The sequence below is a fragment of the Falco punctatus genome, assembly GCF_963210335.1.
Source record: "Falco punctatus genome assembly, chromosome: 10".
NCBI lineage: Eukaryota > Metazoa > Chordata > Aves > Falconiformes > Falconidae > Falco > Falco punctatus.
The window spans coordinates 28,384,369-28,397,310 of NC_137590.1; the positions used below are offsets into that span (position 1 = coordinate 28,384,369).

The 12,942-nt window shown below is 40.3% G+C and overlaps 1 protein-coding gene across 5 annotated transcripts in view; it reads right to left on the reverse strand.

Moving 5' to 3' along the window:
- Positions 1-1,516: 1,516 nt before the first annotated feature.
- The window catches only part of USP47 (ubiquitin specific peptidase 47), a 56,530-nt gene continuing 45,104 nt past the window's right edge, over positions 1,517-12,942 (reverse strand). For all 5 annotated transcript variants that reach the window (XM_080404628.1, XM_080404627.1, XM_080404625.1 and 2 more), the window contains 8 exons: positions 11,507-11,682; positions 11,252-11,332; positions 10,131-10,246; positions 8,495-8,613; positions 6,311-6,441; positions 4,148-4,195; positions 3,925-4,055; positions 1,517-2,919 (listed from right to left, as the gene is read on the reverse strand). In XM_080404628.1, the coding sequence (XP_080260754.1) occupies positions 2,745-2,919; positions 3,925-4,055; positions 4,148-4,195; positions 6,311-6,441; positions 8,495-8,613; positions 10,131-10,246; positions 11,252-11,332; positions 11,507-11,682 (977 nt within the window). In that variant the 3' untranslated portion in view covers positions 1,517-2,744. The remainder of the gene's footprint in view (positions 2,920-3,924; positions 4,056-4,147; positions 4,196-6,310; positions 6,442-8,494; positions 8,614-10,130; positions 10,247-11,251; positions 11,333-11,506; positions 11,683-12,942) is intronic.

Below are 12,942 nucleotides of genomic sequence, written 5' to 3' on the forward strand. Positions count from 1 at the left end.
TTTGGAACAGTGGAGCACCGCTAAAAAGAGCGGCTACAAGACCGTGCTACTATAGCCTGCAAGTCTTTCACCACTTCTGGTGTAGGAAAGCTTTCCAGCAAATTCCTAGGGTATAAGAATTAATGTTAATAACCATTATCCTTATGAACAGAAAGGATATTTCATCAGAATGGTCTTTTAGTTTAAGGATTCATTTCCACCGCCTATTCACATAGCAACACATGCACACACATCATGCTCTCTGAGAATTCACCGAATTGACCTTTCCTTGCTCTCCCTCATAAAATAACTGTGCTTTAGAGACAGGTCATCTATACAGAGTAGGAATTAGGTACCATTGCAATCTTCCTGTTAAAAAAAAAAACATTTCATGAGAGCAGTAACTGGTCCCTAAATACTGTCCTACATAAAGATGGTATTATCTACCCTTCAAGTTTCTTGGTGCCTCAATCCCCGAAAGGTAAAAGTGTTAACAACACATTTTTACAACACTTTTTCAGTAATTTCAGTAAGATTTCTGCTGAACTAAGCAAATTAGAGACTCAAGGCTTTTTGTTTCTTTAAAATGCCCATGGCCAAACTCAAAAAATGTTTGACATGATGAGAAAGTAAAGCAGATGCTGAAAAATGTCTCCTGGAACAATCCAGAACATAGCCTAGCAGCACGCAGAAGGAAGCACAACATTGCACAGGAAGTCATCACGAGGATGCCCTTCAGTCCTCTATGCAGATTGCTGCCACGACTCGCAGGTTTAAAATTAACTTCTTCAAAGTTATCCTCAATGGAAGTTTCCCAGATAGGGCTAGAGATTGAGCAAGCAGTTTTTGGAATTCTTAACTCCACCTTATTCCATCTCTAGATTATTTTTTGCCTCTCCAAATGTCTGAATTGGGAGAAAATTCATGACCCATTTGATAGTAACTTCTATTCACTCTTGCAAAACCCCCCAAGGATCCTTCAGCGGTCTATAAAGATATGGCAATGGCAGTTTAACGAAGTACTCTACCTGCTGGCTGGTACGCGCTGTGCTTCCACCTCACCCGTGTTGGACAAGAGGTAGCACAGAGCAAACTGAAAAGGAAGAACAAGGGAATTCCTCTGTGCAGTGCCTGGTTCTCAAGCTGCCAGATTCCTCTGGATTTTTAGGTTGCTGTGGGTCAGCATGTAAGGAAGAACTGAACATTCAGTTACTGACAAATCTTTTTTCCTTTCTGGAGCAGAACTACGCTGCCAATCAGATCTGGAGCTCAGAAGTTTCACTGGTGAGGAATCCAATTCTGGAAAAGGAAACTTACAGTTGAAGAAAAGTTTGGTGTAAACGTAGGTAAAGAGGAGCAGCAAATGGGAGTACAAACTCCTTCCTGAAACACCACGTACACACACTGGGTGTGTGTGTGCACAGCCTGCCTGCCTTACCGTTCTGACACTGCCTTGGGAAAGTCTCTATTTCCATGAATTAATTCCGTCATTTTTCAAATAAATCCCACAGCATTTAATGATTAAAATAACACAACAGAATGAACAAATGTTTTATTGGCATGTTCATTGTTGTAAACAGCATCTGGCATGAAAAAGTTTACCAAAATCTTTTGATTATTATAAATTAGGTGGTTTTCCAAAAACTACGGAGAATTGTTCTCTATTGATCTTTATGGACCGAAGCAAAAAATGGCTGTTCTATAGGCTTTGCAATGAAATCATGTTGACTGCATCAGTTTCTGCACCACAACCTGAACTACCAAGTCTGTATGTTGAGGTGTTAAGAGGCTGCCCCAGTATTTGACTACACACAGCTATGGAATAGCTGGGAAAAACAAAATGACTTTCAGTGAGTGGAGAAGATGCGAACTTGTAATAGTCTCAAAAACAAAATGTACAAAAAGTAGCGGAACAAACCAAAAACTTCATTAACAACGGGAAATACAACCCTAACGTACCCAGCATTGTCAAACATAAAATGAATACAAATTTAAATAGGCAACTATACTTCCAAATGTACACAATGAATGTTGATATGTGAAAAGAAATACCATGGTAAATAGCTGGACTGCAGTTCTGCTAAATGGACAGGGCAGATATTATTTACACATTGAACGCAATAAAATAGAGCTGCTCATCTGCTTCCACAAGCTATTAAAAACCAGTTTACCTTACAACAGCACTTCTGCAAAATGAACCGATGCTTGCTTTCTGCAGACACCTCTCAGACTACCTGTCTTATGGAAGAATATTCTAAAACCTTACACTTGCAGCGCTTCCATTTCTTCTTCGACGCTTTGCTGCTGCTTTTCTACATCCGATGTGTTGACGTTTACTTCACTCTCTGATGAGGTAATGCGTGTATCAGTGAAAAACAGAAAAAAGGATTCTTTCATGGCCTTTGCACAGCTTTTATTATTAAGCTATGAGTATCCTGTTTGAGGCTAGTTTCACTAGCTACTATGTGCACACTGTCCTCAAAAATTTCCACTCGTTTCCCCTCCCCGCCCACTTTTTAGTTCTAATCTTTTATTTGCACATCCCTTTTAGCTTTACAGTACATTTGACTATAGTGCACAACATGATTCCAAGTCAAACAGCGACCCAACGGGGCACTGTGCTTCTGGTTGGTAACAGCCCAACCAGTGCTGGTGTCAGCGCTTTACACCTAATGAATGTCCTGCCGTAACGGCACTACACAGTAGTAGTGAACCTTTTTATTTAAAACAAAAAAAATTCCCCAGGGAAAATGCTATAGCGAGTATCAGTCTTGAGTCAACTCTTTATTTGGTGCTCCATCCAGATAAATTTTTAGTGCTTTTTCTTTACGAGGAGAGTAGGTTACCCGGTGTCCAGTCTTCTGGAGTCTGCTGCTTTCTTTTTTCATCAGTTCATTTCTCTGCTCATCTGTTAATTCCATTAATTCTTCAGTTTTATCCCTAAAACGTAAGCATACGTTACAATTCAGATTAATACAATAACCATAATTGGAGTTCCATTATTTTTTAACTTGCAGCAGCTTAGTAAAAAACAGCAGAGCACAACACTCCTTACAGATTATTTTCTTCTCCTCCAGAAACTAACAATGTCTAAACCTGCTTTTCTAACAGACACATTCAGTATTCCGAGAGCAGACTCAAGGGCGAGCAGCAAGGACCAAGCTGACACTCCTCCATCTAACCTGGTAACTCCTAGTCTGTTCAGCCAGCTGTGACGCTGCTCTTTACTTGGTCACATGCCCACAGCTGGAAACAGCGTGTCAGCCAGCCCCTACCAGGAACTACCGGCTGTTCTTCCCTACCATTTGCTTCAAGGCCAGCCCGTCACCAGCCAACTGTTTCCCCCAAGGTCCGAGTAACCATGAGTAGGAGCAATGCGAGCAATGTCACCTTGAGGTTGCCACACCCACCTAGTTTAGCAGAATTTACAACGTTCAAGCTCTTAGTCCTGAAAGCCCATTGGTCTTCAGGCTACTGCTGCCAGCTGATGAATGTTTGTCACATTTACAACATTTTCATCGTAACATCCTTTTTTCCAAAGCAGCCGTACTAGTTTCTCAAAGAAAGAAACTCAGAAAATAAAGCCCTTGCTCTCTAAAACCTATGACCAGACTCTCACGGACTCCACATGGGATATGGTTCTATTTTAAGAGGTGAAACCCAGACATAAACTCAAGCCTAGCAACTAGTTTTGCATTCAGCATTATTTTCAGTGGTTTGGGAGGAAGGACTAAGTAAAAGGGTACGATGTTTATTTTCTTCAAAAATAAACGTAATTAATAGGTTTTTAGGAAACTGAGGAGCACAACCATTTCAGCTCAATGTTTAAAACTTCCTTTCCTCCAAGACAGCATGAGAGTATTTTTATGCTTCTGTTGATCACATCACCCCTCAAATCTTACACACAGATTTTTCCTCATTATTATACCGTAATAAAATACATACCTGTAAAATATTACTGCACCATCATCACAAATGTAGAGAGGCCAGACATTCAATGTAGATACTTTAGGATTCCAGTCCAAGTCTTGGTGAATCTCTAGTATGGAAATGTCACATGGAAACGTTCCTCTACCCTAAAAAGCAGCAATTACTTTGTGAATAAAATAACACTCGTAATTACCCACTCATGCTATTAAGAGATAAAAATAGACAAAATCATACTTACCTTTGCAAATTCTATGTTTTCTAAGGGTATTCCACTTATTTCACTCAGCTGCAAAGTGAAGAAAAATGGTTTAATTTTTCATTTCATTAATAGAGATTTAATACTATTTCACAACATTACGCAATGTCCATGTAGTCAACAGACCTGCCAAATCTAGAAGTCAATTAAAATACTTGAAGGTCCTCCAACGACCCACAAAGTATTAGTACAAAATTCCAGTGACAAGGTACAAATTCTTACATTTCTGAAGTTACTCGTGTGTCACAAGTGACACTTGCTGAGATAATATTTCACCACACTTCTCAACAGTGAAGGAGTGACAGAATAAAGTTCACAGAAACAATTAATTAATAACATCCAATACACAGAGACCAAGTGCCTGATGTTAAACCCTCAGGTCCCTCAGCAGCCTCCCTGTACGAAATGCAAGCCATCATCCAGGCAACCTGGGAGCAAGCAAAGCCGTAAAAAACGCACAACTACAACCCATCTCCGTACACCTGCACTTCTGACCGTAACAACCTCACAATTCCCCCACGAGCACCACCGGCTGCTCCTGCCGCACAGCACGTACCACCCGCCCCCTAATCCCCTGCTGCTGCTGCTGCCCAGGCCCAGCGCCCATCACAGCATCACCCAGCTGCGCCTGTGGTGGAGCCCCCGCTCCGCTGAGCCGTCCCACGGCGCACACCAGTGCACCGCTTCCTCGCCGTAACTCCAGTGCAGGCTGCAGTCTCACCTCTGTGGCGATGCAGACACGTAACTGTGACTTGTGTTTATCTCCGGCCGCTTATTTTCCAAAAACTGAAAGGGATCTCCTCTCTAAGATTCTTGCCTCATTCAAATCCAGTGTTAAAACAGACATGTTTAAATTAAACTTGATGGTGAGAAAAGACTTAACTGTCAGTGTAGTTTTCTAAGTACTATAAATAAACACTGATTTATAAATCTATAAACACTACATAATTTATATAAATCTATAAACACTATAAACCAAAAGCCAGACAAATTCTGAAATGTATTAGCCCCACAGTCTGCTCATAAAATGTGTCTGAAAGAGCTGGCTGAACACATCTGTTAATACACATGTGTCAAAATCAAGTTTCTCTTATTACTGGTGGGAGTATAAATATAAAAGTCTCTCAGAGAACACTGCTAAAATTGCTCCCTGCACGTTAATTCTTCAGACAACAAGAGCAGTGAGCTCTTTCCTCAGATAGACGTGAAGAGGAAATCCTGAAGACCACATGCAAGAACCCGTAGTCATGACCTCATTTCTACCTGAAGAATACAAGAAACCCGTCTGTAGCTTCATCTCTGCATATATGCACATCCAAGGCTGTTACGTCCCATGGGAGCGAACAACGTTCCTCTTCCCAGCCTACGAAGTAACCCCTAACTTACACATGCCGAGTGTTTTAGTAAGGTAAGATTTTGGCAGACTTCGACTCGGAGCAGGATTTTCACTGGCCTCAACACCCAAGGCAGCCTTCTTACAGCTGCATATTGCCACACAGAACTAACCATTTCTTTACGAGTGGGACACAGTGATAAATGAATTAATAACACAGTCTCAACACGAGGCACAATTCCACTCTAGATTTCTGCTAGGACGGCACACGTCTGCTTACCTGTCAGAGGGTTCTGGCCTTCAGGAAAAAAAAACCCAAACCACCAACACACCAAAGCTGTATTTCTTTCCACCCAAAATATAGTTCACTCTACTTGGTACAGTTACAGTCTCCCTGAGCAACAGCTCTCAAGTTCACGTATGAAGAGGCTGAAAGGTTTGGTACTTACGAAAACCAAAATACTGGCTTGAAAAAACAAAGTGAAAATAGTTTAGCTTGTCTTTCATAGGTGTTTTTCAAGGATACGGGGCACAGGTAAGATTATGCTTCTTAAACTTCAAGATATGACTCTTTTTTTGCATGCATTCAGCTAAATACTTGGATACCAGACTGTTATATGAAACTCATAAGTAAAGCTACTAATTTGCATGGCTTTGGTAATAGTATCGGACAAGTTCTCAGTTCCTGGGAAGAAAAATAATCACCACACAACAAGATTTTTGTAGCTATGAGATCTCTGTGCTTCCCAACATAGGACAGCAATAAAGCTCTTAGATACCATAGGAAACTTGCATCATGTTACATGTTTTACCTTCTCCTTTAATTCCTCAACACTGCTACTTTCTAGTACTACTTCCTGGAAAGAATCTAGTTTCATCTCTGATGGCCTCCACCGTCTTGATAAAACAGCAAGTTGGGACATCGATTTCATCTTTTCTACTCCTAGGAAAGAAAGAGAAATTTATTATATTACCATCAGAAAAGATCCTATTTAAAATTAAGGATTTTCCATGGCATAAACACACTGAAATAGGGAAGACTGCACTACATAAACATCCACAAACTAAGTAACCCAGTAAATGTGATGCAAGTAGTCCACTATTTAAAAAATAAAAAAAAAAAAAGCAAGGGAGGGAACAACCAAAGGACCAAGATTTAGTTCAACTTCTCTTTGTTATCAACTCCTTTCAAGGACTTTCTCATAGGCAGCATCTCTCAGAAGCCATGCCATTTATTATTCTTTAGGGCACATTTCTCCACCACCCCCAGCTCAGTTATACATACAGTATCTATCCACCTCCAGATCTTGTACTCGTGTAAGACCTTCCTCCACAATCTGGTCTTTATTCATGCACTTCTCTCCCTCTAACAAAATAAACTTACCATGTTTGACTTCAGGATTTCACACACTAACTACACACCTGTTACCAAAGCCTGCTTTACACCTGCTATCCTGAGGAGTTCTAGTACGTGCTGTCTCCAGCTTTTTTGTAATTGTTTCAGGTAACAGAGCTTTCTCTAGCTGACAAGGTAATACTGTTAGGGTTAAAATCAGATAATCTGAAGTGATATCAAAGGGCTGATTTTATTTTTATTTTAAACCAGTCTATAATTCTGTAATTTAGTATGCAGAACTTGTGGCTTAAAGATTTACGTCTACCATTACATGCTTGATTTGCACAGAATGACCACCACTGTTTAAGCTTCTCCCTTCTACAGTCTTGCCTATGACTACGTTTGTGCCACCTTTCAACACCAAGCTATGGTCTGAAATAAAGATACAGCCACCTAACACTGCCTGGCATTTATTTCCAATCTGAAGCAGTTAGCTAAATTTTCTTCAGAGAATAACCAATTTAAATATGTCTGCAACAATGTGATGTAAAGCTGCTATGCTAAGAAACTGGACTGTAAATTATTCTAAGCTGATTATTTACCTGCCTAACGTTTTCAGTGTTTAGGTGAAGAAGATGAAAGCCACGGTGATGGTGGAAGGTCTTACGAACCCTGACTTAAAGCAGTTGCCTTTACACTCTTCCAAAACCTCTCTGGTAGCAGTGAGTAACAAGACTTAATTTTCACAGAATATAGTGGGATCTAGCTGCATCTTCTACAACTGGATTAAAGCAGCACCTTTGGGGCAGAGCTAGACAGTGACACAGAACATTACAGAATACTGGGAAGCCTACTCTATAATATGGCATGGCTGTGAACTAGGTGGGCTGCAGCGAACTAAACAGAGGTACCTCCAAGACCTACTTGCTACAGAAATTAATCTAAAACTAACCCCAAAAATATTTAAAACCGTGAAGTTTTAACTGAAGTGTGAGCTGATACATATGTCTATAGGCATCTACAGGCCTCCTGAACTTCCCGTGTTAATTTCAAATTTTGGCACTTATGATGTCACAACTTCGTTAAAAATATAAAATACCAGGATTGAACACAGCTCCAAAATACTGGATTAACAGCTGAATGAGACTTCTCAAGCCAAGCATGCTGTCTGACCAGCTGTGCTGATTTAAAAACAAATTATATACCCATTACCTGTATATATATACACACGTATTTTTTGGCTAACTACAAACATCACCAATACCAGTCCAAAAATTAAATACAAATAAAAGTGTAACATATAGGCATTCCTACAGCTTTTATGTACAACGGAAACAGACATGTGCAAAAAGCCGCCTACAGTACTACACTATGTCCAAAAGTTTCCAATAAACCTACAAAAGAGCACTGCAAATGGACCTTCAGCACATCGCAGCCACAGGAAATCTGCGCTTGCACAATCCCCCCATCTTCATGCAGAGCTTTTATTATTTTTAATTCTTTTTGTTCTATCTATTTTTTTAATAAAATGCTATTAAAACGTCAGTAACAGTCTTCAAAAAAAAGGAAAAAGCTAAAATACAATTTCCAGTGTTTTCTAAATAAAAACCCCCAAAATCTCTGACATTATCTTTGCTTTCCCTTGACACTGCATCATTACCATCAAGTATTTCTAGGAAGACCTCCCAATTGCTTGAAATATTGATATCTTCTTCATAGATATGATAATCCAGAAACACAGTGCCTGGGTTCTTCCAGGTTTTTTTTCGAAGGCGAAACCTGTAGATACATCATGAAGAAAACCAAGAGTTTTTATCTGCTAGTAAAACCACTGCCAGAGATCAAACCTGAGTATTTTCTGACAAAACTGAACTACAACTCATTTATGCAAGGTTTGGTTAGGTTTATCAGGAATTCCCTTAACATTCTGAAATAGTCCTGACAGCAAGGTATCCACACTGGTTCCTAGTGCCAAATCATTCATAAACACAAGGAAAACACAGCTGTTTGATGGCTGTTCTGTGCAAGAAATGTGTAGGGATTTAAAGGAAGAAAACAGTTTCCTACCTGGGACAAGAAAATAAGATATTTTCAGACACTTCTGAAAATTTTGCAGCTCTGCTCCGCCCCCCCTCCCCCCCCCCCCTTTTTTTTTTTTTTGGGGGGGGGGGGGAAGGGGGAGAGGTGGAGGTTTAGAAGAGCATTGGTGTCTGATTGCTGTACTTAGCTCTACTGCATCAATCCAGTCACAATACAAAAGCTCGAGCTTTGATTTAGATACAGAGGTAAATAAAGGTACAATAACCTAGAACGTGATTGAAAAATAAGCACATGAAACTTCAACTGTAGTGGTTTCTCCACACACAAAAGCAGGCATAAATTTTGTGAAATGCCCCATGATTATAGGGCACTAGAGAACATAACCCAAGCACGGCAGTCAAAAATCCTTGAACCCAGTCAGGGTGAGGAAAGGAGAAAAACTTGTTCAGGTTTAGGTTTCCACTCCATTTCCCAACAGAGAAAGGCCAAGACTTGTGCTCCAGTGTTTTGCTCCAGCTTGATTTGAGGCATACGCCAAGGCTCTACAGCTTGCTTACCACATCTTACAGGTTTTTCTTAATTCCGGTGGATACAGTGTCAGCTGTTCCACAGTAAATACCACGCTGATGTAACCAGCAGTAGGGAGGGTGTGCAATCAAGGCCCCAAAGCGCGCTCAGCCTTGAGAGCTGATGATGGGTAAAGGGACTGGCTTAGTGCTGTACGCGCCCCCCACGGTAACGCACAAGGCAGCTGCTGCAGTGACCTGCGCTGGGCCTGTACCCACATGGACATCTTACTTCTGTGCTGGGCCTGCAGCTGCGTTTAAAAAACATGTAGATGCGGTCCTTGAGGACACGGGTTAGTGATGGACTTGGTAGTCCTGGGTTAACAGTTGGTCTTGAGGATCTCAAAGGTCTTTTCCAACCTAAATGATTCTATGATCTAGAGAGAAGGTGGCTTTTTTGTGAACCGATTTCCTTAACGCTCTCCTTTCTGAAGGAGAGAAAAATACTTCTCAGATCTAAAGCCATAGACATGTTGCATACAGGCAATTACATGTCAATATTATTCTCCGTATTATCCTACATGAAAGCCAAGAACTGCTAAACTAATGTTTGGATTCACAATGTCCTTCAGCGCCACAGTAACTTACTTCTGCTCCTTTCATAAACCCCTTTCTCCACAAGAGGCAGAAAACCCACATTTTGAAGTAACACTTAGTTCAAGTAACTTGAACAGCCTGCAGCCTCTTTACCTGTCAATTGTCAAGTCTAGGCCACACTGTTCTCGAAGCTGAGGAAGCAGCTCCTCTTTTGACTGTCGGACAGTCATTCCTTTAGCAAAAACTGCATCTAGAAGAAACTTGCATGGCTGTGAACATACACAGAAAGTGGTTAAAGACAAATTTTTTGAACAGAAGAAAGCAGATTTGCCTACTGTTCATGTTTTGTGATCAGTCCCATTCACCTAGCAAAATGACCATTAGAAGAATGCTTTTCATGAACAAGGTAGGCAATTAACTGATTAAAATTAGGTTTAACGAATCTGTGTAGCAGCAGCCCTCTGACAGGTCGTTCAAGTACTCTGAATGCCACTGCAGAAATGGTGTCTTGTGTCTGCGTTACTAATTGCTACCATTACATTAACATTCTAAAGAATCTGAAAGAAGCTTTTAGATTAAATAAGCCACATGATAATAAAAAAGCCACTTTCTTGGCTTTCACTGGTCATATAGACCAGAACTCCATGACTCCACTGAAGTTACTTTTAAATTTATCTTTATTCCCTGATTTATCAGTTCAGCTTCAGACTCTTACCATTATCCATTACTAATACGTATTCTGCAGTTTGGTCTAAAAAATAAAATCAGAAATTAAGGTTCATGTCCCAAAAGATGTAACAAGGACGTGAGCTGCATTATTGCAAGGGAGGCATTTTTGTTCCACGCTTGTCTTATGCAGAAGAGGACTGTTCTCCAGCTAACCATTCTGATAAGCACTGTCTGCAGTGCACAAAATGCAACAAATTATATCGCTACAATATTACTGAAAACTGCAGCCGTGAGTGGAACAAGTTTCTTATTTGGAAAGAATTCTACATGACAAAAAAGAAACAACTATTTTCTTTTGTACTCTATTTACACCGCAGAAATGGAGACACTTCAGAGAGATAACGTAGATCACATTCCAATTGTACACTTGGAACAAAATAAGCAGAAATAATCTCATGTTCCCTTTCTAAAGCCAAGAGAACTTAAAGGAAAATGCAGAGAAAAGAGGATTTCCTTTTTACCCCCCAAGATTTCAGAGAAAAAACTCCGCCCAAGGCACATACTAATGTTTTCATGAATCACTCTTGAAACATTCAACACCTTACCTCTGGCTCATTTACCAAAAGCTGATAGACTTTGACTCTGTATTCACCCTTCTTAAGGGCTCTTCCAAGTCTAATAGTTATCTAGAAGGAAAAAGGAGTATCTGTTAGAACTGACACCAAAATCAGAATTATATTTTCTAACACACTACCAAAACCAATGTAATTATTTCACTTGGCAAGTTGTAGAATATGTTCTTAAGTTTGTCTGTATTGTAACAATACTTTTTTAATGACTCAAAGTAACTTCTGAATAACCTTATTGTCATCAGAAAATGATGAAAGTGTCTCATTCAGCCGAACACTCTCGAACTCTTGATTGCTGGCGTAGACTCTAAAGACTTTGAAGTGAGAAGACGGAACTCCAACAAAAGGCTCCAAATGTTGCTTGAAGGCAGACAGTGTAATTCTTTTATCAACATGCACCATCAGCCCTAAGCAAAAATAAAGAAATAAATGGCATGAAAAACTGCACTATCAAAAAAACCCTCACTCTAGAATATTATTCCCATGTATTCACAGTTATCACTTGTAGTTAAAACGCAACTGAAGAGTCAGAGTTATAGTTAATGGCCACATTTACATTTTATCTGAAGCTCTACTCTAACCTCTAAGAGCTTTGCTGTATGTGCCCCCCCTGCCCCTGGAGTACTGCCTGTGTCCAGTTCTGGGGCCCCCAACATAAGGACATGGACCTGTTGGAGCGAGCCCAGAGGGCTGGAGCAGCTCTCCCACGAAGACGGGCTGGGGGAGCTGGCGTTGTTCAGCCTGGAGAAGGCTCCAGGGAGACCTTACAGCCGCCTTCCAGCACCTAAAGGGGCCTCCAAGAAAGCTGGAGAGGGACTTTTTACAAGGGCATGAGTGATAGGACAAGGGGGAATGGCTTTAAGCTGAAAGGGGGCAGGTTTAGATTAGGGATTAGGAAGAAACTCTTCACTGTGAGGGTGGTGAGACACTGGGACAGGTCGGTTGGAACAAGATGATCTTTAAGGTCCCTTCCAACCCAAACCACTCCATGACTTTATGATTTTAAACATTTATGGGCAGATGCTCCTGGAAGACATAGCAGTTCCAAACAGCCCTATTTCTCAGTCAGTGAAGTAGTGGAGTAAAGCAGCACCTTCTCCATTCAGTAGACAATAAATGGAGAATCAGGTGGAACATTTGCAGATAATTCACCAACAGGTTTTCCTTGCCTCAAGGAAGAGACAGGAGGTGCTTCTGAGTTGGGGCTAGCCAGGCACATGCCACCCAAACCTTTTTATTTTTCCTCCTAGCTTTCAGGATTAAAAAGTTTCGTTAATTGTGTTCTGGAAGGCCACAGGACATCACAAGGCAAGCTCGAATCTACATTAAGGGACTTTTTAATAGAGTAATTCTGTGATTAAGGAAAAGCCACTGCAGTAGTATGAAATTCTGGAAAGTAAAGTAAATAGTTTATCTTTAGAAATTGTGTTTCTTGATATATGCAACTTGGACTACACTACAAACAACAGTATGATTATATCATGTTATGACTCATTAAAACAAAAAATGTTATTCAGAATATTTAACTGAACAAGTTATTTGAATTATAAATCCGTTCATGATGTCCTACTAAAAATGCATAAAAGCTTTCTCCTCAGGATAATAATTTACACAGTGTACTATGAAAGCATCAAAATTACTGTAAACAAATAACTCCTGCATACAAC